Source organism: Anguilla rostrata, chromosome 15 (assembly GCF_018555375.3).
Source record: "Anguilla rostrata isolate EN2019 chromosome 15, ASM1855537v3, whole genome shotgun sequence".
Lineage (NCBI taxonomy): Eukaryota > Metazoa > Chordata > Actinopteri > Anguilliformes > Anguillidae > Anguilla > Anguilla rostrata.
Genome location: NC_057947.1, coordinates 8,135,012 through 8,161,252, shown reverse-complemented (window position 1 = coordinate 8,161,252; position 26,241 = coordinate 8,135,012). Strand labels below are relative to the sequence as shown.

General features: G+C 41.1%; 1 protein-coding gene across 1 annotated transcript; it reads left to right on the top strand.

Moving 5' to 3' along the window:
- Positions 1-1,525: 1,525 nt before the first annotated feature.
- On the top strand, positions 1,526-25,722 carry LOC135240679 (activin receptor type-1C-like). Its single transcript, XM_064310504.1, has 9 exons — positions 1,526-1,860; positions 7,695-7,925; positions 14,428-14,670; positions 14,954-15,184; positions 15,713-15,880; positions 16,865-17,021; positions 17,439-17,563; positions 20,331-20,461; positions 20,919-25,722. Exons 1-9 carry the CDS (start codon positions 1,791-1,793, stop codon positions 21,042-21,044), a joined length of 1,482 nt encoding a protein of 493 aa, XP_064166574.1. The 5' UTR covers positions 1,526-1,790; the 3' UTR covers positions 21,045-25,722.
- Positions 25,723-26,241: the final 519 nt, after the last annotated feature.

Below are 26,241 nucleotides of genomic sequence, written 5' to 3'. Positions count from 1 at the left end.
CCTTGATCCCCCCGCTGTTTACGGCACAAAGGAACTTTTCTTGCATTTCCCTGACAGTGTAATGCAACAAAATATGTGAAGCACGGTGAGCCGTTTGCATATTGAAATGGCCGCGTTCTCGGCAGGAAAATGCAATGAATTTGTTTTTCTCTGGTTATGTCGAAGGCTTGCCGTTGCTCTGACGACTTCAGATTGCTCTGCTTGTGCTGTTGAACTCTGTTCTTGCCAGGTGAATGCAGTGCCTCTGCAATGTTTTATATTCATGGAATGCCTTCTGGACTCCAAGAGGGTGAGTTGTGGGTGTCTGGCTGTCATAAATCTCTGCCTCAAGGTGTCTTTTTTTTTATTTAAAGAAACCATCTAGATACATTATTACTATTACCTAGAAATCTTTTTTAATTCTACCAATGTGCCATAGCCTACTATACCAATTGGTTTAAGTACATTGACAAAATGAATTTAAAAAAAAACTAGAAAAGTAGAAATTTGGTCTACTACACTAGCACTATATCAACCCACAGAAAATATGTACCAAAAATAAAACACCCTCTGACAGTGCTCATAATTGAACTTTAAGCAAAGTAGTATTTCTCTTCATTCAGAAAGCAAATATGCTCACTTCTATATGTATTAAGGACACCCTATGCTTTCCTAAACATTTTGATGGCTAATATGATTTAAATGAGTTTAGCAGGGGGGAGGTGCGCCGGTTGGGTTGGTTTGGGATTGGGATATCAGGGACTGAAACTACGGCCAGCATATGGAAAAGGATTATTTAATGCCTCGCAGATTATAATGGTCAGTTTGTTGAGTGCTGTTGTGTGTTTCCTCGCGATTAAGGACACAGACAGCCGTTTACAGACAGTTGTTACATAACTTTATGGGAATAAAAGCTTACTCATACTTGACTTCACATGTACCCAGCCACTGCAGATGCCACTCAAATCACAGATTACTAGATTGCTATTTGATGTGTTTATCGTCCAATATTGTTTACATTGTTTGGATGTGAATTAGCAAAAGAACAAGGATAGACTGTTGCAGTTTGTGTGAGGAGCCCTCCGTTCAATCCCCCTACATCAAAAACAACATCCGCGTATTATGGGAGAAGGAAAACCTGTAATGGAACTGAATACACGTAAAAGGCTGCAATGTTTCACTAGTTAGCTGTCACTATGAATGTATTCCCCACTACCCAAAGCACCCCCCCCCCCCCTTTTTTTTGGTTTTTTGGTTAGAAAATCAATAACTTCTTAGAAATAGATTTATGAGCAGCTCAACCGGTTTACCGGAATGCATTATCCCGTCTCCTAGGTGCATACATACCCTCGAATAATTATGGTATAATCCCGATATTTTTTCCTTAATATTATGTAGTTCTCGTCGTTGATCGGGAAACAGAGCGGAAGTTTTATTGATAGGCTAATTTTAATCAAGTACATTGAAGCAGACAGTTTCGTGCGCATGTGTTAAATTAAGCACTCTCCTATATTTTCTAAAACTACAAATGTGTCGGAAATGTATCAAATTTACTTTCGCTGTGAGGGCGGACGGTTATCTCCCACCGTCCCCTGTGTTTATCAGCAAAGATAAGGCATTTAATCCTCTTTGGTTGCAATCATTCAAGGGAGGCGGAGCGGCTTTCCGATTGCGTATTCATTTCTCTGACTGAACCTAATGTGTACTGCGACGTGTCGTTGACGGACTTGGAGAAAAACTATCAAATGCATTTGGCTGTTAAAACCGTGTAGTGCAGCGTTTCCCCGGATCAAGCGGATGAGTCTCCGGCCATGACTCGTCCCAGGTATCCCAGTTTTGGCACGGCGCTGATATTTCTGTCGGTTGCACAGCTCAGCACAGGTAGCCATTCACTTTTTTGTGTACTTTCTTTCGTGTTTACTTGTGCTTTTCCCGTTTCAGCATGTTTGGATAAACATCATAATGACGATGATTTCTTTTTGTGCATGTACACATGTTGATGGTCTACTCGGTGATTCTTGTTTATGGATATATTTAGATATGTTTTGTAGTCATGTCGTTTTCCTCTCAGGTCTCAAAAATATTTTCTGTCCTACCTCCCATGTGAACACATTGAACATGCGAGCTAATTTCAATATTTCTTGCTAGAGACTAGTTCGGTTACTGGTTCACAGACTCCAAAGTGTAACTTAAGGCAACGTACTGAAACCTTACATAACCGATTTAGTCGGGATCAGACGCCTACCATTGGAACAATACAAAATACCAAGGGATGCCGGTACAAGTGGTCGAACATGTGTTGACCGACATGTACCGGTGTTCGGCGCAGGCTACTGCAACGGTGTGCTGACGAAAAACAATTAAAAATAGATTTATGAAAATATGAGTCCTAATTCATGTAATTTATTAAACCACAGCTTTTGCATGCTAGCATTGCATATGCTGCATATAACGGCATCCGTTTTAACATGAGGCTACGTACACACAAGCATATTCACTGTAATAAGAAATTACTAAAGTGAAGGTATATATAGGCCCTACCTTGATTAAAAAACGACAAGCTTCCCAGTGAATTGACATTGTTGAAATATGTCACTCGTTAAATTAATTGACTGGAATGAATTACGTTACTTTTTCATTGTATAAAATATATTGTATCGAATGATTTTATTTGCAAAGATATTGAGTATGATGTTCCTTGAGATACTTTAGAACCAATAGGTGAAGTTTTGGTAAGGTTCTTGTGAAGTATGTTTTGTTGATTGTACTTTAATCTCCCCCCACGTGTCTGTAATGCACTGAAGACAGGCTCAGTATGATTGCAAGTGTTCTGTGTAAATACGGTTTTAACATTATGAAAATCTCAAACTATGCCGCTCTCTTTATTTGCATCCATTTAAATCTGCAAAGTTGTCAGTCATGAAGTTGTACTCCTCTAATACCTGAGCAGTCAAAGGAAGCATGGCTGAACCAAAACCCTATTCTTCACGAAACTGGAAAGCATAGAAGCAGCAACAAATATAAACAATGCTGTGTTTAAACATGGTAGGCTATGTGTTAATAAAAAGCTTAACTTTGGTATGGATGATTGGCATTAGTGCTTGAATAAAATCCTAAAGATCAGCTAAAAATGTAACCTGTAAACTTAGTTTCAAACCAAAGCATAACATGGTGCATGAAGTCACAGACCTTTCGATCGGCAATTCCTGTAACAGAGTTAATTGAACATTGGTAATGCATGGGTGGAAATAAGCCATTTTCCTCCCTTTTTTGTCCATGTAAATATTTAACTTTAAAAGAGTCGAACTATGGACTGTGGCCCATCTGATTTGCTAGCGTCTCGCTGTGAGTGGTTGTTTATAATTTCCTAGATAATGTTGAGAATGCACCATACCTGTATCAGTTATTTGGTGCCTTTTAGAACTCAGTCATTTCATGAAAAATATTTTGGACAGAACAGGCTTCTTTCAATCTGTTTGTACAGTGAGCTCATTTTGATGGGAACTTGGTATTCAAAATGCTCTAACATGTATTGGGTACTTTTCTTGACATATTGATTTGTGCATGGCCACCATCCTCATAATGTTTCTTACCTGATTCTTAACATGCTTTAACATTACAACAAAGCTCAGCAATACTTTTTTATAAGTAGTTTGTGTGGGTTATAGCCTACAAGTCATTCAAAGGTCCTCAAAAACCAGGATTGGACCCACTGTGGTATAGAAACAGTATGCGTTGTAGTGCAAACAAAATTGACATTGACATGTATATGAAAGTGGCAACAATTATGTATGCACATATTTTGTAATATTTATATATGTTTCTTTTTATTCTATATTTGAATGTATGGGCACCTTTTGCATAAAGGTTGGGTCACAGGAAATGAATGAACTTTTAAAGAATTTACATTAAAGGCTCAGAATGTTCAGAAATCCTTCCTTAGAGGCTAGCAGTTGAAAATATCAATTCAGGTAGTAATTCATTTATCATTCATATTTTCATGTTACAATACAAAGGAACCTCAGAAACACAAAAATGGGAAATATTTTAGAACTAACCTTGAGGTTTAGTTTCTCTGATGGTGTGAGAGTTTCAAGCATTTTATTGAATTTCTCTGTTTAGAGATTTTGGAACAGATTTGTGAATTATATTTTAAAAAATCACACTTATAGCCATGGCTGCAATATGTCAACACTTGAATGATCAGAACGTAGTTCCTGGGCTCTTTTGGAATTCAGGCTTTTCACCTTGCAGCATGAATCGCTCGTGAGAGGCAACACAAGGTTGTAGCTTTACTGGTTTGACACATTGAGCTACATGGATTGGAGCGCTAATGATGAACGATATTATGTATGTAATTTAAAGCTCTCAGGGAAAGCCCTGTAGGTTTATAGTTTTGTATGGGAAATGGAATGAAATGCTTCCTTACGCCAGTGTAGTGCATGTCGTCCCTCGACAGAACAAAACTTGCTGTGTATAATGCAAGTTCCATTCTCAGCAGTCAACTTAGCCACAGACATAGGTACGGTGTACCAGCAGTTGTTTAGCCATGTTAAAAACTTTCCACATTTTAGCCAGACTTTTGGTAATTTCTTTTTTAACTCTGTCAACTCAGGGAATTCATTGAAATTGATACCATGAAGTGAAAAATTAGATGATGTTCTATGATTCATTTTCCACACATGACTTTAAATTTTAATTAATTTCCTGAATTACTTTTAATTGAAATGGATTTTACCGTAACTGATTTGAAGTTGCGCTTCATTGTAATATGGAGTGGGTCAAAGTAGGCCTATATATTCTATTTATATATCCCTGCTCTTGTTTTCCGATAGTGGAATGACCTTTTCCAATTGGTGAGCAAGGCCAAATCACTGTTTTTTTGCCGCGAAAGTGTAGGACCCACCTTTTGAGACTACATTAAAAAGTTTCTGTTTTAAAAAGCCAGCCTTCCTCTCCCTTGATTTTGAAGGTCATGAGAGATGCTACTTCGGGGTGCCACTTATGTAATTGGACCTTTGCTTATCTCTAGCTGTTGAAATCCAAGTTTGTAAGTAGTTGTCCCTAAAAACGTCCGCCAAATGATGAAATTGTGAATTGAAAGTGGGTTGTCGGCTCAAAAGGTTTTAGAACTCTTGGAATAATGCTGAGGCCAGCATTCAGAACTATCGGAGGGGTGCCTGTACGTTTATTGACAAAGCCAGATCAGTATTCAATCGACTGCTCTTCAACCCTAGTCTGTTTTGAGCTGTTTGGAGGGGAAAAAAACCAAAGAAACAAAAAACAAAACTTAAACACAGATAACCCCAGACCACAGCTGGGAAGTATTGGCTTGGATTACTTTTTGGGGGGACGAGATAATTGTAGGTTTAGATCAAGCATGTAAAAAAAAATAATGGTGTCATAGTATATTATTTTAGTGACAGTCTGCAGTAACTTCTGTTTTGGTCTCCTAGGACACCTGTACCTTGCTTGTTAGTCCTTTTCAAATATAGACCTGGAGGACATCTGAATGTCAGATAAGTCAGCGAGTGGCCGAAGCTTGGCTTCGGAATGTTCTCTGATCCATACCCGAACTCACAGTACACAGTGAAATGCCCAGAGTGTTCATTCAACTCTAACAGTGTTAATTCAGCTCCTCCCTATGTGGACCAAAATGTTATCTCTTGAGTTGAATTAACACTATTACTGTTGAATTAACACTGGGCATTTTACTGTGTACAAGCACTGTGACTCTCTGAGGTCTTTCCCAAACTGGAGCTCCAAAGAATGATTTATTATCCTGCCTTAGTGATTGGCCTGTGGAAGCCTATTGTAATTCACCAAAGAAAAGGTAAGCTTATTTTCAGACTCACGGAAGAGCTGGAGCGGGATCCTTTTAATCTTGCTCTTGTGACCCAGGGAAGTTGGCCAATGGGTCCATTTAATAAGGCTCAATGTCAAGTCTATCTCTGTGGTACACGGAGCCACCGATCAATAAAAGAGATTGTAATATTTCCATCTTTGCGAATTACCCTTTAGAATTTACAGCTGGCTGTGTGCATTAGCGGAGTCGTCCTATACTCTGTGGGATGGGGTCCCCGTGTTAGTGTGGCTCAACACAAGCACCCTCTCCAGGGACAAAGTCACTCGAGGAGAAGAATCGATCGGAGCTTCATTTCACCTAATATAACTCTTCTGTTCTTGGACCTGTTTAGAGTGGACCTCTTTTATGGTATCACTTGCCAACATACAAACCCGTGTGTTGTCTGTAAACAGACGAGTGTGGTCCGCCACTAAATATGTGCATGTATGTGTTTGTGATGTAGGAAGAAATTGGGATGCCTCTTTAGTTTTTCGTATTTTCTTTTAGGTAAAAGAAAATATGAGGTAGGTAGGTAGGATAGCAGCCATAAATTTATTGTAATTATATCTCAGCTAATCATACAGCCCAGCGGATAATTGTTCAGTCTCTACCATTAAGGTGCTCGATCTCAAATATGTGATTAGAATGTTATTAACTGAGCATTCTAATGCTGATGTAACAATCTCTCCTGGTAATTGTAAGCAATGGAGTTCTAGAACACTGACTTGGAATTTTGAAAACGCACTCCAAAAAACCTACCCTTCAGAGGGTTAACCATTTATGACATATGAACAAGACTCTACTACCTTGCGTGGAGTGCTGTTAAATGCACATTCTAGCTGTGATAATGTAAAAGACCTATTTTTGTCTTCGCCAGGACTTTGGGCAAGCGTGCTAACACGCCTGCGGTTCCGCGACAAACTGTCAGGTGGGGTCATTCGGCTGTGGGAGTCCCGCAGGCTCGCCTCAGGCGCAGGTGAGCTGAGGCAGACGGCGCAGAGGTGGAGCCTGGTCTCGCGCTGCGGACCGACAGACCTCCGCTTCGCCTCGGGCTCTGCCCCAGCAGGGCTGGAGCAGCGGGAGGGACTCCAGATTATCCGGGTGTTAAGCTAAGCTGCATTACACCGCTGTTTTTTTTCTGGACTGCGGGAGGGCGACAGGCATTACGTAAATCGAAACCCGGGTTCTTCAAAAGAGAAAGCGAGGAGTACTGCGTTTTCCGAGGCTACCCGTTTCTTCAGCTCGTCAAGTTCCGGCCTCCAAACCTTCAAGCCGAACGAATATCCGCACGACCGGCTTTCTGCAGGGAGCTGTAGCTGTATCTACAATCGTAAAACTGCATTGTTTGCTCGGTTTAACGTTAAATAAAATTTGAATCATTGTACACACCTGTCAGTCAATGTACGTGCATTTCCCACGGTCTTGTCTCTTAAAACACATTTTTAAGAGACAAGACTGGGGGAATGTGTTTATAATCTCTGAGCTTCCAGGTAAAAACCAGCCATGTTCACCTTTTTCTTAGAAGGTCATCTGTGTGATCCTGCAGAGGTCATGTTACGAATGAGAATAGTTATCCGAGGTGTGCTTTAATACAAACTAGAGCTTCATCAGTGTGCTGTCCGCAGTGAATACTGTTCAAGCTGCAGCTGCCTGCACAGAACTGCATGAACAGGGAGCGGTTTCACATGGTGTTCAGCCCCGGTGTAGCCCTCACAGAACTGCGTCCCTCACAGAACAGGTGTTCAGCCCTGGTGTAGCCCTCACAGAACAGGTGTTCAGCCCTGGTGTAGCCCTCGCAGAACAGGGAGCGGTTTCACACGGTGTTCAGCCCCACCGCGACGCTCACGCCCGCCTTTCTGCCCGTGCTCAGGTCTGAAGTGCGTGTGCCAGCTGTGCGCCAACAACACCTGCGAGACGGGGGCGGACGGGGCCTGCTGGAACTCCGTCATGCTGATCGACGGGAAGGAGGAGGTGGTCAAGTCCTGCCTGTCTCCGTCCGAGATGAAGGGCCAGGTCTTCTGCTACAGCTCCAGGAACGTGTCCAAGAGGAACTGCTGCTTCACCGACTTCTGCAACAACGAGACGCTGCACCTCAACCCAGGTAAAGAGCGAAAAAAAAAACGGAACCGGAAGCAGAGCCATTTTGGGATGTCCCCACACTTCGCTGTGCCTAGACGATTGGACCGCTTATCCGATTCATATCCTGTGACATAACGGTGTCAGCTGAGGTTGTTTGCTGGTCAGCCAGTTATCTGGCAGTCGGGGTTTATAAATACCTCGGCCCGCTGCGGTGTGAGTGGAAAGCTCTTCTCAAATCTCCTTAGCGGAAGGTAGAGCTCATGGATCAAGCATGCTGAAGATGCCATTGGCTTGTTTTTTTATCTCCTACCGTAGAGTCTGCGATAATGTAGAAACAACGTGCAGCTCTTTGTTACTTTGTTCGGCTGCCTGACGTGAAAGCCAGGACATAAGCGATCTGAACCATGAACAACTATTTGCAATTCAGTATTTCCCCTCTGTATAGCTTGTATGGCATTGGGTCCCTTGATTAATTTAGAATGAATAACTTTCTTTCTTACATTTTTTTGTTTGCAATATTTGAATGAGGGGCGCAGAATTTTAGGCCCCTCCATTTAGGAATTTAGTTCACGTTGCTCTTATTCCACTTACATGTCCCCAATAAAAATGTGCTTATAGCAAATGAATGATAAAATATATAAATAACTGAATGGAGGCCCTGGCTGTGGAGCATTTCCATGAGCAGCTTGCTCTGGTTTAATGACCGTCTCCCTGGTTACAACACTGATTAAATGTACTGAGGCAGAAGTGATTCTGGACTGCAGAATGCCGAATGCTAGATCCTGTTTCAGCTGGAGGTTTGTGGGATATGAATTGTTGGATAATCGCGTGCTTTGAAAAAACAATGGTGACGGCAAAAGCAGTTTGAAATGTCAAAGAGTTGGCATAAAGAACATAAAGAAACAAGAAAAGTTTCATGACATACAGTAACTTGGAATAGTTTACTTTCTGAAGCCTTGTTTCAGTCTTATTTTTTTTGTTTTTGATAGATCTAGAGACATTTTGTGTATATAAAATATATTTTAGATAGTTACAAATGTTTCTGATGACCTGCCTGGCTTACACTGGCTACATTGGGCATTCTAAGATTCTTAGTCTCAAGCAAGAAAATACACCATTTAACTCCAAAGCAGTTTGCACAGCAACTTCATGCATTCTGAGGTTTACGTGTGTATATTACCCTGGGAAGAATGTCATTTGATCTCATTTTCAGTTGGGACTAATTTCTACAGTGCATGCAGACTGTCGACCGGCATATTGTAAAAAAAAATATTTATTTATAGGCCTATTTGTTTATAATTGTGAATCAATGCTATGAGATGAATGTGTTCGTATGAACAGCCTCTGGAAACATAGTATTGCTGAACATATGGCTTGAAGTTACTCTAAGTGTATTTTCTTGCTTTAGACCAGGAACCCCTGAATGAACCTAAACTAGGTATCTAGCCTAGGTAAGTTGTCTAGGCATCTGGAACCTTTGTATGTATTTAAAATATTCCATTACTCTGCATAGGACAATAAAAATACACCAAAACTGAAATAATTCGTGTAACAGAGGCTAATGATGTTGCAATATTTCAGCACACACTGTTTAGCCTACTCTTCTGTGTTTGGCAGTAATTGTGACCTTTCAGTGGTGAAATCCTGAGATATCCTATCTGTCTTTGTTACTCCCTTCGCTGAAAGAGCTCTACTATTCTCTCGCTGGAGGACACAACCTGTTTTCATTGTACAGAGATCACAGTACATTGCTGTTTTTTTTTTAAATGTGATGACAGTTGGTCAGAACACATGCCTGATTATTTGGTTATTCAAAGAAGGAATGTACTGTACCTACGGTACTGTAATTTGAAAACAATTTCTTAATTTTTTTAAGAAGCATGCTTCGGGCCATACCGTTTAAGCCTGTATTCATCTGTAGGGAGGAACACTGACAGCCAAATGACGTTGAATAATCCGATGTGTCGGGTGTGCAAGGCTTGGACGTGTGGAATTATACCGTGTGTCAAAATTGACAGACCTGTGATGGGGAGAATTTTCCTTCATTTATTTTATAACCGCACTTATGATAATTGTATTCGTAAGTAGGGATCAGACAGCTTTGAATGATGGGAAACTGTGGAATCGTTCTGTTGGTCTGAATATTGTCCAATGGCTTTGCCACTTCAGCATCTCAGGTGTCGTAAATCTTTGTTTCAAAGTGTTGCTAAAATCAGCGATTTTTCCAGTCCCTTTTAACGGCTCCCTGATTGGATGGAGAACCCCTGTGCAAAAAGTGCTGGAAACAATCTCAGTGGAGATGTGTATTAAGTCACTGGTCTGAGATAGCTCTCGAGATAGCAACAAAAAATCTGCAGATCCTTGATATATCAGTATTCTTGGGCTATTTGATCTCATTGCAACTTTTGATTCGGTTAATAATAGAATTTTCCTGAATGAGATGGAAATTCTTTTGGGGGTCTTCATATATATCTGATTCTCTCTGTGACTGTGTACACCCTGCTTGGTTCAGGCAAAACCTCACCAGAAACTGTTTTGTCACTTTGGCATACACATTGACTGAAATGTGTTCAGAGGGCAGCATTGGATGCGATTGTTTCCATCAGGCAGCCTATCAGAAAAGGGAGAAGGTGCCCCATTGGCAGCCTGCATGCTCTGCAAATTTAGTGCTGAGGTTAGTGTGGCCGAATCTCCTGTTGGAGACCCTGGTTTGAGGTTCACCTGTGTGTTATTCTTTATATTTGCACATCGAGCTGCTTGGCATAAATACAGTGAGATAGATGGCAGAATTATTCACCAATATTATGCAATTCAGTCCAGGGGAAGAGGATTCGGAGGAAGGAAGTCTTTATTTTTTTGGTCATTAATTTTAATTTCAGCAATGTCCCCAGTCTCACAAAATGTAAAAATGGGTCGTTTGCCCAAATATAATATATTTACGTCTCGATAGCAGATCAGGCTTGCACTACCTACTGCAAATGACCCCACCTCCACCTTTTCCTGATTAGGCACCTGGTCGAACTAATCACATCTAATGCTGCCCCCAGAAAGCATTTCAATAAATTAAACTCCTACGTGTGTTGGCAAGTCTGAGTAAGCCACAGTTGCACACAAGGTCCCATATGGTTCTGTTCAGGGTCTTATCATTTCAGTAATAACATGACAAATTCCTTGCTAGCCAAAGCTATTTTTTTTTGGATGTAAATTTCAATTTGAAGATATAGATAAAAGAACTCCTGTAACTCCCTCCTTCATCAAAGAGCCTGCTCATGCTTTAAGTCTAATTCTCACAGATTTTGAAATAGGCTTGAGTGAAGGGGGTGAGAGGGGCTCTGTCTGGAACGAGTAGTCTTCTGCCTTTTGATTGGTTGGACAATATTTGACCTGCTCGCATTTGTGTTCTCATCACGAGAAATGCTTAATTCACAAGTTCAACAACAGCCTACAGCGCGTGTTCTAAGATATGCTAGTTCAAACCGATTGGTTTCTTCTACTACTGTCACGTTGGCGAAATTGTCCATGGGAAACATTGTCAGTAACTTTAAATTCATGGTAGTTACTGGAAAAACCCAGAATATGCTATTTTATCTCTCACCTGGATTCATTCATTTCTAGAGCAGTCTCAAGCACTCTATGAAGTCCGCAGGCTGGAGTTCAGCCTGAAGATGAGTATGCTACACGCTGATGAAGCACAACATTTGTGGAACACTGCAATCCCACTAATGCCTCCACAGGCTCTGAACCTAACTCAGTGCAACAGGACATTGCGTTTGCATGGTCGCCAAAAAGTTATTTGAAAATACACAATGCAATTTTCCTTTTTTATAGTATTATTTTTTTCGTTCTCTTTTGCTTACGTGAAGGTGTACGCTGTTGACTTGCAATGGAATCGGATGACATCTGTTTGGGAACGTTTTCTAATCTTCCATGAACTGGAATGACCTGTGAATGTGAAAGTATAGGGGACTCGCATTACTGTGTAGAATTTGGATAAAAGCCCAAATGCAGTTTCAGCATGCTTTTTTTCAAAGAACTGTGGAAAAATGTGCACAGCTGTTTTGGGGCTAAATCTGTGCAGTGTGTACCAGGTTTTGCTTTCTTTATCCTCAAGTCAGTTACTTGGACCGTGGAAGGGGGACGGATCTTCTTTTGCCATGTAAACCGCTTTGTTCCAGCTGGAGACAGAGGTTAACTATATTTTTATGTGAAAGAGCAAGAACTTGAACATGTTACGAAATGCTCCGTGTTGATTGTTTTCCAATCTTTGACACTATGGCCCCAAACCTTCCGCGGGCTCATTTTGCAAGGCCATGGTTACCATGGAAAAAGGAAAATTCAGGGAACTACACCAGCGAGGGTGGATTTTCGGACAATGATGGTCTCTATGGCGAAGCAGATAGCCGAGGTGTCCTTGTTGTCTCGCTACATTGGAAGTCAAGGACGGCAGTAAAAATGTGCAAACAAATGTTGCGATGTTCTTGAGACGATGTTCTGTATCGTCTGCCAGGATGCTTTGCTATTCAAATCTCCAACCAACTGTATCAAATGAAGGCCGCATGGGAGAGCGGCCATTAGCATACTCTCAGATTGAGGTGATAAACTAGTCGGATGAGGTGAGCGGCATGAGCGCGCGCGTGCACCCTTTGATATTTCATCTCCACATCATATTAAGTTTAATGGGAGCGCAAGGCGACGGTGGTCGTTTGTGGGTGACTCGCGTATTCCGGTACCGTGCTTCTTACAAGAAAAGAAGAATACATATGTACCTAAACATGTTGAAGCAGAAGCCAAAACGACGTAAAAGACTTATTTTTATCCAGGAGGATATTTCGCAGATGAGCAGAAAGAAGAATAGCAACAGGAAGCCTGTCAGCTGGCTTTCTCAGGCTACATTAGCTACGTACATTAGCTCCACTAAAATGAGACGCTAGGCGCCCGCTGGATACCTCTGCCCCTCAGTGACAGAGTGGCCTCTCCTCCAGTCGGTGCTAGCTGTGTTGACCGCAGGCTGTAAAATGAGCTCGAGCCGCAGTCACGTGCATCAGGTGTGCCCACCTGCTCCAGCCGTGGTGCTGCTGGTGTGCAGACAACTGGCAATTCCGGTATTTTTCTTTCAGGGATTATGTAGAAGGGCAAATAAAAATGTTTGACCAAACACGGTAAAACCGTTGGCTGCAGTCCCTGTAGCATGATTTAAAAGCTACCCCGCTTCTTGTAATGGGTTTGTTTTTCCTGTGTACTTCCCTGTACTTCCCTGTACTTCCCATGTGGATGCGAGGTGGCTCATTTAGTGGCGGCAATCGGAATTTACGCCAAAAAAAACAGTTTGTTCTTTATGTGTTCAGGACTCCTTCTGCAAAAAATATCTCATTGACATTGTGAATCTTAATAATTAATGTCACAAAATTTCAAAATGAGAGGCGTTTTGCAATGCTGTTTTTTTGGCAAAGAACAGCAGTTTCAAAATTATGATTGTCACTATTTATTTACTTGGCAGACTCTATTCTCCAGGGCAAGTTAAAGTACAGTGAATCTGATGATGCAAGTGCAGAGTAAAGTGCAGGGTGTAAATGAAATTCACCTAGTGTTCTGATTTTCTTCCTGAAGTACCCTGTTTGGCATATTAATGCTGACCCTATCTGAAGAACCCATTGACAATGTTTCCTTTTACTATGTGATTTCCTGCAGTTGGAATATGGGGTGCATCTGCTCAGAGGAAGTAGTATTCAACATCCCTTGAATTCACGCAATCAAAGTTTGTGAGCCCCTTGTTCATCTGAAAGGTCTTTGCGCTGGATCCGATCCAATCTGCAGCGTGCTTACTTGGAACGTGCTTGCTTACCAGAAAAGCTGTTGTGTTGACAATAGGTTCCATCAGACCCACTTTAACTGCAGGTGGAAAAGGTAATGAGATTTGGGATTTGATTTCAGGCTTGTCAAAGCCTTGTGGCATCCATGCCATGCAGGAGCCATAGAGTCTTCTCTGTTCAGTGCTGGTGCAAATGCTTCGCTTCATTTAGAAGTTTTGGACATTTTGCTGTGTGTGTGTGCATGTGTGTCTACAGTGATATAATATGCATGTACCTATGTTATGCGTAACATATGCACACTCAAATATTTCATAAAAGAGTGTATACATGTTTTATGCACATATGGTCGGGTTGGAAGTAGGGTTGTAGGCCCTACTTGGTTGCTTCTCTGTAAAGTTAATACGCAGTGTGTTAGATTGGTAATATATATTTGTTTCAGGATATACAATATCACAGAACTAATAAACAGTGTAAGTTGTATTTAACTGCAATTCTCCAGTGCCCATTTCAATTCTCAGTTCATTGTGAAGTGAGAAGCTGGTGGTGATTCAGTGAAGAAGGGAGAAAATGTAAGGCCACTAGAGGGCGCCAGGTTCATAGAGTGTGTGACAGTTGTGGGCAATGGCCGTTCGCAGCGTGCATGTTATGTAGGGAGGGAACGGGACCGAGTCCCCAGTGCGATGGTGTGATGTGTTCCTCTGTGTGCCCGGGCAGAGAGGCCTGCTGGAGAGGCCAGCTGGGGCCAGCTGGAGCTGGCGGCGGTGATCCTGGTGCCCTCCTGCCTGCTGTGCGTGGGCATCATGCTGGGCGTCTGCACGGCCCAGGGCCAGCGCTGCGTCTACAGCCGGGCCCGCAAAGGCGACGCCGAGGAGCCGCTGGACGACCAGACGCTCATGTCGCCGGACAAGTGTCTGAAGGACCTCATCTTCGACATGAGCACCTCCGGCTCCGGATCCGGTACGGGCCGCAAGTACTACGAAAACCTTCGCCTTAAACTCCGCGCCTGCTGAGACATCGACCCTAGTCGTCTCGAAAGCGCTTCTCCCTCAAGTCGGGTCTTCGATTTTGAGAGATCGATCGAATGAAACCGAGCGTTTGGCTCGGAAGTGGAGCGTGTCGCGCTTTTAACCGACCGCTCTGTGTGGCGTGTGATTCGCTGGAGCCTTTTTCTCTGAATCTCTTTTTCTCATCTTGGCCCGAAAGCAGTCGATCTTATCGATCCGATCGATTCCCTCCTCAGGGCTTCCGCTGCTGGTGCAGAGGACCATCGCCCGCACCATCGTGCTCCAGGAGATCATCGGGAAGGGCCGATTCGGGGAGGTGTGGAGAGGGAGGTGGCGGGGGGAGGACGTGGCCGTGAAGATCTTCTCGTCGCGGGACGAGAGGTCCTGGTTCCGAGAGGCGGAGATTTACCAGACCATCATGCTCCGGCACGAGAACATCCTGGGTTTCATCGCCGCAGACAACAAAGGTAGTAATGCTCAAAGCTGCGCAGTAAAACGTCCAGTGTTAATTCAACTCTTAACAGAGAACATTTAGTCCCAAATTCCAGAGTGGGGCCAGATGTCATCTGTTAAGAGTTGGATTAACACTGTTAGAGCTGAATTAACACTGGATGTTTTATTGTGTGCCTATAATTTCACCTGGGTAATCCATTTTTGGGTTTACAGCCGAACATCACATGGCAAAATGATTCTAGCTTAAAAGGGGTACTACTTCAAAATTAAAACATATTATTTATTACATAGAAATACCTACTGTAAGGTAAGGGACAATTTTAAGGTAAGTGGAATTTTTCTGTGGAGATTTCAAGACATGGTTTTTTCATATTAATACACATTCATAATTCATTCAGTGTTATTATATGTACTGTTTCTGCTTCCACTAATGGCAATGGGAAATTATTTATGGCAAAATAACATGATGGGTTTATGTCAGAGTCTTTCCACAGTTAATCTCAATGGAGAAATGGAGTATGAAATGATCTTTCTCCTCACAGATAATGGTTCCTGGACTCAGCTGTGGTTGGTGTCGGAATACCACGAGCACGGTTCCCTGTTCGACTACCTGAACAGGTACTCTGTCTCTGTGGACGGCATGATCGTCATGGCTCTCTCTATTGCCAGCGGGTTGGCCCACCTCCACATGGAGATCATTGGTACTCAGGGTGAGCCCTATGAAATGTAATATACTGACTATAATGTAATATGTATAATGTAATATATATGATGTAAATATGTGGAGCCTTTGGAGAATAATAATGATAGTATATTTTAGAGCAATATATTTCAACATATTAAAGTGACAATGATTTGTAAATTATTTGGCAATATATTGTGAAGTGTAGCAATATGTTGCGTATATGTTTATTTTAATATATTCTCAAATAAACACAATTTCCCAAGAAAACCCTTAAGGATTTGTACTTAAAGTAATAAAAAGTATAATCTCATTGTAAATAACAGAATAAGGCAAAACAGCCTATTATTGTACCATGCTTATGATTAATCGATGTTCTGATTTTGATTAAATTTCAGGCATAGACACCAGGACTTTGCACAGACAAATTATTGGCATCTGTCGTACACATCCCTTGTTTTAGTTATGATGTTCTTCAGACAGATATTCATTACAGCGTATTTGTTTGGTGTGTCTAGCTGTAATGACTTCCCTGGGTTGGCTTGGTTACTGCACTTTGCCACAGATTCAGATAAAGTGGGTGCCAATTTAAGGGGGACTAAAAAAATGATAGATATTTTCTATTTATAATACAGTCGTTTCCATGCACTTTTGTAACTTGTGTCACATCAGTACTGAAACTCTATATACATTCAACAGTAAAAGCTGCAAATATTCCCTGATCTTTAAAATAACTGGATGGGAATCTGCTCAGCCCCTCTGCTCCTCGTGGCCCGTTCAGTTAACATACAGATACATCCTGATCAGGTTTTATGACTGGATGACTAGGTTCAGTACAAGACATCTGTGGAAGGAGAAATAAAAAAGAGAAAAAATGAATTTTACCCCTCTAATTTTCCTTTGCACAACTCACAAACTCACCAAAGCCATACTATAGATTTTCTCATATTTACAGTAAGGGCAAAAAGTGATTAAAAAAATTTAGGAAAATGTTTGTTGTTCTGTCTGACAGGAAAGCCAGCGATCGCTCACAGAGATTTGAAGTCCAAGAACATCCTTGTGAAGAAAAACGGCACAGCTGTCATCGCTGATCTGGGTCTGGCTGTGAAACACGAGTCCATCACCAACACCATCGACATACCGGCCAATCACAGAGTGGGAACGAAGAGGTGAGAGCATAGCCAATCAGGGGTTACTAGCAGACCCTGATATGCTTGTGCATATCCATAATGCTAGTGCTCATTTAATTCTTCTCTATGTGCATACTATTGTTGAATTAGTTTTTTTGTCATTTCTGAGTCTTCAAATGAACCAAGTTAAGTTTGCTAAAGCGATGATACTTTAGCTAATATCTGTGTCCTCCTCTCACCACATGCAGTTCAGAAATGCCAGAATTCAAGTGTACCCTGCTGTATTTCTAAGTTATTGCTAATAACTAAAGCGTGCGGAAAGGTATTAGTGAAATGACTCAGAATGTGCTTGCAGGGCTCAAAACATTGTGTCCATTTGAAAGGATAGATGCGTCATTGTTTACCATCTCACTGAAAGCACATGTAATTAGGAGCTAATGAGTTTATTGACTCCAGGTACATGGCCCCAGAAATTCTGGATGACACAATCAATATGAGCAGCTTTGAGTCATTCAAGCGAGCGGACATCTACTCCTTGGGCCTGGTGTTCTGGGAACTCGCACGAAGATGCTCTGTGAGAGGTACGGGAGTTAAAATAACCTTTAAAGCAGGGCGAACCAAGCTAAACGGCAGTGTTTGTTTCGCCAAATTGCTGCAGTCCGCCCTCTTCTGGAACAACGCAGCTCATTTTGGCGTGGTAAACAAGGGAAGCGACACAAGATATGTAATACATAATGCACGATAAACCAATTGAATTATCATTTTGGATGCTGTAAACCGTCCTTTGCCATCCTTAAGAATTCAGGAGAAGCACGGGTAAATTCTTTACTGCAATTTGTGTAAAAATTACAAGTCACAGTAGAACTGCTGGAATTTAATCATCATTTTGGGGGGGAAAAAATGATATATGCCATTTTTAAATTCTGAGTGATAACAGTTGAACAGAAGAATTTATTTAGCAACAGTAACAGCCATAAAAGACAGTTTGTGGATAAGTCTCCGTAGGGTGTCGCATGTGTGTTCTCTATCAGTAGTGAATTAACACTAGTAAATTTACAGAATTGTACTGTACATGTACAGCGTGAAATAATTGTGTACTCATGTACAGTAAAATAGTTTTTTTACTTTGTAGTTTGTCACAAGATTATGATGCTAACCTTTTCATCTATTTTCATGTTATTGGTATTCATTGGTGTGGGTTGTTTGTCGTTTTCCTGACATTGGGTAACTTTAAGGATATAAGGTGACAAATAAATTCCAGTATTGAAACTAAATCTAGAATCTTATGAAACTAAAAGGATGCTGGTCCAGCAATAGGTTTTACATTTACTGCATGTGTGTGACCTCTGCTCTGACAACCTGAAGGATGTGGTTTATCTGAAGGCTAACGAACATCAGCTCCTTGTAGGCGTATTGAAATTCATGGTAAAGAAGTGTTAGCAAAATGTGGCACTGGAAGGGATTTAGTTAACGTTATATTGCCTGATGAAGAAGATGTAGGCCGAACTGCTTAGTGGGCAAGCAGATTGTCCATCTTTTTCTTATTTTTAAAAAACCCGACTGAACCGGATGACCATTCTGAGAAAGCCAAGCTGAAGCATTTCCTGCGTTCCACGTGTATCTGTTCTGGTATGTGTGTGGATTTGTCAATTTGTTTTGTGTTGTTTATTGATTTTACTGGGATTCCAATTAAATTATTTAGTAAAGAACATTTCTAATCATATATTTTTGATCTTACACCTTAAAGCAGAGATCAGCAACTCACGGTCCCTCAAGGGCCGAGAACTGCTGGTTTTCCACCCTCCCTTTGCCTGGGAGTCAGGGGTGAAGACAGTCTGCCCAATCAGTAGCACTAATTACCCGGGAGAAAAGAAAACCAGGGCTGGATTTGGATTCGAGGGCCAGAGTTGATGATCCCTGCCTTAAAGGGTTAAGCAACATGATTGCTCTGGCAACAGTGTACTGCATCTAGCCCTGATATAAGGACAGATGGTAAACTTGAAGGAGAGAAAGCAAAAGTCTCAAATTACTTCAGTTCTTTTTATACTCCAGTGGCTAGTGACCTTGTATTGAAACTGCCCCCAAGCTCACAGGAATATGGGGGTGATCACCGTATAAGATATTACTCCGCCCTAGGGTTGCTGGGGAAGCGCTTCATAGAATAGAATTTCTTTATTGTCATTGTACTGGTGCATACAACAAAATTCAATTCACTACTCTTCAGTTTCAGTTAACAAACTTTCCATCTTGCTAAAACAGGTCAACATTGCTAAGACAACAGATTTATGCAACATAGTTTCAGAGAGATGGTGTGGACTTGATAGCTGCATTTTTAACTCTCATAATAAATCGTTCACTGAGATATGGGGTTTTCCCGGATGATGGCCCTGTCATACAGTATTCACTTTATCTTCACATCCTGAAGTAAGCTTGACTGCACAGATTTTCATCAGGGTAGACAGTCTTTGTTGTCCACAGGTGTTACAGAGATAGGACTTCACTCTCTTCAGGAAAGAGAAGGGCCTTTCAGCCAACATGCTTGTTACAGGTTAACATTAGCTTCAGGAGTTTGACTACTTCTAGCAAGGTGCCAAATAAATTGTGAATGATTGTCTCAAGAATTGGTTTACTGTGTCCTTGTTGAGCTACGACTTGGAACACCTTTAACACCCTGGATAATGTCCAGTTTTGGAGTAAGTCTGTCCTTGTTTTAATGTAATTGAAGCTTTCTAAAATTGGTTTTGGTTTTTAGATTTGTGAGAGTATCTTCATTGTTGCTGTTTGCCAGCTAGCTAGAGAGCCGCGGTCAAAAATTTCACAGTGTCGCTAGCAGGAATCTTAGTCTGCGTGACAAGAAATATGACAAACCTAGCAGATAATGTTGACGGCTGCACATGCTTGTTTTCGCCGATTATCATTGGCTGATAAACCAAAGAAGGCTTGCCTCCTCTAGATTATTTCACAACGCACGCTGATTATCATGTAAAATGCACAACAGTATTTGGTTAATTTCATTACCCAGGTAGGCAGATCGCCAAATGCCTCCGTCTGCTTCTTTTGAGCCCCCAGTGTGCATCTCACCGCACCTGTCGGGCTCCTTCCAGTCTTCAGTGTGCTGCTAAAGCCAAATTGGCAAAAAGAAATTCTATTTTTTTTCTCAAATTTCTCTGAGGAGCATAGGTAAACACCACCTGTCATATGCACAAGCAGGTTTATCTTAGGTCAGCAAAATGTATCTGTGTGCTCTATGAAATTACAAGTTAGCGTTGTTTCTGGTCCTGTATGTGATTCTTTACAAAGGCTGTGCTAAGTCAGCAACAGTAAGGAAGTGTGTGTCTTTATCTGTAGGGACCTGTGAAGATTATCAGCTGCCTTACTATGACATGGTGCCTTCAGATCCATCGGTGGATGACATGAGAAAGGTCGTCTGTGACCAGAAACTGAGACCCAACATCCCCAATCAGTGGCAAAGTTGCGAGGTAAGGGAGCCTTGTGTTACGTCTAAACTTACGACTGTTTTGTGAGTTGCTTACAGTTTTGCTTTGCTTCCGTTTTGCCTTCACCAAATTACTTAAGATAGATTTCTTACTTATGAAATTGTGGCTATACGGAGATACAACAGGGAATGTAGGCAACATAAGAGTTCTGATTTACTGAATGGAATTTACTGAAAATATATTGAAATTAAATAAATGATAATGATATTATCACACGTCACAGTACATTTGCAGATATGCTAATTAGTGTCGCTTTCATAAATATTTCAATATATGTTTTTTTAATGAATTCATTGCTGTGAAAATCTGTTAAGTGTATTTTCTAGTCCAAATATGCATACAGTGTATTGTACCATATTCCATTCCATTGCACTTCATGCGTTGACTTGTACACAGGCAGCTTTGCGCGTGCATACTGAGCGTGTTGTGCGTCCGGCAGGCGCTGAGGGTGATGGGTAAAATCATGCGAGAGTGCTGGTACGCCACCGCCGCCGCCAGACTCACCGCGCTGCGCGTCAAGAAGACCATCTCTCAGGTGATCGTCATCAAGGACGTCAAGGACTAGCCGCCGCCTCCGCGGACGCGAGCGCACGTAGCGGGTCCGGTCCAGCCCTGCCGGGTCACCCGTTCCCGGCCCGAGGTCAGACGCTCCGCTGTACAGACTCTACGCCCGGTTTCTGCCTGAGGTTTCGAACCATCTTACTTGCTCTTCGGTGAGGGGGGTGTCGAGATCTCCACAGTGGGCTGGGAGACCTGTTAGATCGAGAAAAACTATTCACGTGTACAGATTCCAAGCTACCTCAAACGTATTTAAGTGGCCAAAGCTTGACGTCGTGTGGACATTGAAGCTGCTTCTCTGCTGCAGGTGCGATGCAGGCCCATGCGCGTATTGATTGTAATGGATAATGTTACTGAGTAGCATTCCCACAGCTCTGCCTGAGTGTATAGGATGTTGCTGAGTGTGAAGGACAAAGCCCTCTGCCCGTCTACATGAGTGCAGCTTCTGCCAGAGTGTGGATCAGACTCATCGCCCATTGACCACCAGGACGGCCTCTGGTGGGACAGCGTTCCCTATTGGTACCATGGAGGAGCTGCACATTTTCTCCTGGTTAATGAGACATTTAGCCATTTTTTCCCGTGCATGCGGTAGTCTGCTGTATTATACCAATCTGGAGAAAGTATTCTGTAGATTCCAACCCGCTTCAAGCACCACCAGTAGCAATATTCATTTAGCCTTCAGTTTATGTTCATGCTTTTTTTCTCAGCTGCAAAGCGACTGTTACAGATATGTATGTAACAGTCGGATGGGATATTATTAGACATGTTCTGATTAATGTTTCCTTCCACTTTCAGTTTCATTTGTGCATCAATATGCCCTCATGTTTTAGAGGATAGGGTTTGCTAACATTCTAGATTGACCTGCTTGTACACTCCAAATTAAGTAGAACAAAAAGACTTTAAAAAAGTTTATTTTTTGTGTTATTCTGAGACTGTGACTATGTAAACCTTCTGGTTGTGGTTGCAAGAGAGAAATGTTAAGTCCAAACCTGGCCTTTAAATCAAATGCTGCAGTAGAACCTACACAATGCCAATGTAATGTCCGATGTGTCAATAGCACAAATGTGTATCTATTTTATATTTTGTACAAACATAGTTTTTTTTTTTGTTTTTGTTGCTTTTTGTTGCACTACTCTGTAGCTTTAAGCTACTTGAAATATTATACGTACACATATTATTTTATTTAACTGCATTTTTCTGTACATTTTATTGAAAGCAATTTGAAATAATGTGATCATTTATTTTTGTAAAATACATTTGCTCCATTGAATGTGAAGTATATATGTAAACGGATTGTATTTCCCATCAAATGATTTGATTGGTTTAAAAATGCCATGTTATTGCTGCTGTCTTTCCGTAGAAAAGAACTGCCTGATGTGAATCTTTGATATCTTACTCTTGGGTGATTTTCCAGATCTGCTTTAGTAGTTCATGAGTTGCGGTCTTATTGTGTACTTTGAATACGATTTTCCCCAGTTAGAATTAGAATAGCCTGTTCCTTAAAGCACCTGCACCATTGGAATGCGCTGATTATTAAACTAAGTGGCCTTCATGAAAGGGAGTTAGAACTAACATGCAAAGTCACATGGTATGATAGACATATTGGTTTAAACTGTTAGTTTTTTACAGGAATGAAAATGCTTGAAACGGAGTCATGAATTTTGGTAGTTTCCACTTCTGATTTAGAGCATGGTCAATTCTCATCCCACAGACCCACATGCCCACACACATTGTACCCACTGTGTAGCTTCACCTCATTTGTGCTACATTTTAAATACATTATCTTTGCCCAAGGTTCTTCTTACACTAAATAGAATGTGTATTTTATGCTACATGACTTGATTACAAGCCAATGAAATTGCACAATTTCACAATTTTCACATTTGCGCTATATACTGTCTAGTATATCGTATCTATTGAAGGTACCATTCCTAAAATTGGATGATCTTTAAATAGCCATCCATCGAAATGCAAACTAAAACTAAAACCAAACAACATGGCGACTAGAAAATAATAAATGTTTAGTTTGTGCTGACACTTTAAAAATGAAAAAGAAGAAGATGGAGTATCAAAATAACTCATGCAATAGTTCCAAAAGCAAATATGTTGTAGGCAATACAATGTGTTCTCATAGCAACAGTTTTGGCAATATGTAAGTTCACCATTATCGACTACAAATAATGTCTGTTCCTTAGGCATATACACTATGTCTTTGAAACCTATTTTCGCCTTTCTCCTCTTACCAGCATGTTCTGGTGTAGAGACAGATCACATGACTCAGTGGACCTATTGGATTATGAGTAAAATACTCAATACTCATCTTCACATGAATTGTCTGGCCGATGTGAAATCAGACATAAAGCTCTTTGTTTTCTGTTATATTTAAACTGTAGCTGCTTAAGAACCTGTAGCAACAAGGAGTCCTGGGTATGTGCTTTACTCCTTCTCAAGTGCTGCTATAGTCCTTTGAGGCATCTTGGATCACATAGTTTAGGATGTTCATAATCAATAACTTTTAATGTAACTAGGTGTGGCCTCTTGTCAAGGAAGCAGATGTTTCAGTGCGTTTCTGTAGTGACTCTGTGGAGTCATTTTGCTTGTGACCTAGAGCTCTGCTTATCTGTACACTGAGCTTTAACAGCTATTGCAGATTCCTTGTGGGATATTGAATAAATTGTATCCAAAAAAAAAAGGCGGTTAGCAGCAAAACAACTTGTGGTTTGCTGCCCCGTATACATAGCAAAGGGCAGTATTTCAAATATATGTATTTGCAATGTGTATTTGGATTTGTGCCACCTGCAAAGCAAAGTATTTTACACACAAGTTTTGCAATTCTGATATTACTGTCGCTGCTCGAGTTTGATTGCTATGCCTGTGCATTTAAATTGGTATATTGCTGGGCATAATGTCACTATATCCCAAACTAATGTTCTGTAGTGTCTAAACTGAACTCTTATCACTGTGTCATGGTGTTTTTCAGTACGTAGAATAATATGTGCCAGCTGCTGATTATAGCTGATCCAAAGGGAAACAATGCTTAAGTATTCTGCTGTCTGAGTGTTGGTCATGTTAAATGTTTTGAGATTATTGGAATGTACAATACTGGATACAGTGTCTCAGTATTTGTTATATGATATATGAAGAGAACTGTTTCTGAGTGTAAATGACACAATGTTTTGTAAGTTCTGCTTGCATATTGTACGGCTTTGCAGAACTGTTCTTGTTTAATCTGTAGTACTGGCTTATTTGTGGAACATTTTCTGTGAATGTGCGAACTTTAACTTTTATGTATTCATATTGTTGCCTACTGGGAAAATGGCAACAAAATAAGATGATTACGTATAGCAGGGGTGGCCAGACTTACATTTTTTTGTTTTAGACCTGAGAAACTGGAAGATTTGAATAAATGTTATGCTCAGCGGTTTTAATGAATTAATTATGTGCTGAGTAACAATATAAACCAACAGACCCTGTGGTTCTCCAGGACTAGGGGAGGCCCCTTCTGATATAGAACTCTGTATGATCAGTGAAACTGCGGACTAGGGTTACTGTGGTTGAGTAACGTGAAAATTTGCACAGACTTCACGGTATTTCCAAATTTTTGTTGTCCTCATTACCTCTGTCAAGACTTCAAGCGAACTCCATCCCTGTGCTGTGACCTTCTCTGGTTGCCTCATAGTATGTGTCCAATGCAGCCAGCTCCACATGCTTGGGATACAGGGATACAGTAACTAAACGTTGTTGCTGTTGACATAGCACTTATTTTTCTCGTTTTGAAAGTCACTCATTCCAAAGAGAAGAGACGTTGTGAAACGTTTGATGGAGATCGTAAATCTGCCAACGTTGTGTAAGGCAGGATTTAACATTTTGGCAATACTGTTAAATTTTATGACTTCCTTATGACTTTTCCACAGAACTTTTTGATTCGCCCCTAATGAATACAAGTGCCCTGAGTTTATGTGAGAGGGAAAATATTGTGGAACCACTGCACTGTGGGAGCAGTGTGGAGCCGCTGTTCCTTTTAAAAGCTGTCGCTCCTAGCTTGAGAATAGCCTTTAACTTGCACTTTATTGTGATATTTGAAAGAATGTTCTGGAGCTCCAAAAAACGTGGATTTGAGGGAAAAGATGCCCTGGGAGAGAGAACGGGGGCTTCAAAAGATAAAAATCAATGATTGTCACCATGTGCTTATCTTGTGACTTTCAGAACTTTGGACAGGTTGAAGTTTCTGATTTTTGCCTCCTTTGCCTGGCTGAAGTGCACCCGAGGCCGCCAGTCCTCCACTCAGCTCAGTTTTAAATATTAAAATTCCACCTCTTGTTATTCAGCGTACTACCAAATGACTGTGGCTCTTGCCAGCAGGTGTGCTGTTCTGCCCAGACCACCCAATCTTTTTCTAACTATCCACGATCTTAACTGATGTGCTTAAGTTGTTACCCCTCATTTCAGATTTCAGAATCTGAAATTAGAGGAGACGAGCACCTGCTACTCCGGAATTGTTATTCCACGCTCTTAAATTCTTTCTAAAATTGTACTGATGGCAGTGAATGCTCATTTTGTTAAACACTTATGGGGCTAGCTTCATGTCCATATAGCAATGTATTACCCGTCTCGCTATATGTCATGTAAAATTAATTGTAAAAAATGTATGTGCACAGTGTACGAAATAAACTATTTTTTATTGACATATATTGTTGTGTTGATTAATCCAAAGAATTTCAGTGTCTTATTCCCTTTGAAGCTCATTTTTATTTTTACTCCAGTGCCATGGTGACAAACTTTAAACATATTAACATATTTGAAAATATTGCCATTGTTATTTTGTGCGTATTACGTTACCTTTGTTATTTTTTTAATGAGTAATTAATACAAGGGTGCATCCTTCTTTAAAAATGTGACGACCTAGTGTCCTAGTCAGAAATCTGCCCTCTCTACGGTTTTACAGCTGTGTTCTGGTAACCGCTCGAGCAAGCGAGAACCACGCGAAGGATGTCCGTTAGATGAAGGAAGTTCTGCCCACCGCGCTCCTAATCACACTTTGTGAATGACTCAGCTCCTTAAATGACTGCATTTCTGTGTGAATTACAGGGTGAGTGGAAGAAAACAGCTTCTTCTTCTTTTTTTGCTGAATGCACATGCAATTCAGGAAATGTCAGAGGCCCTGAAGTGTTAAGAAAAAGGGGATGCCTTCAAACTTAACTTTG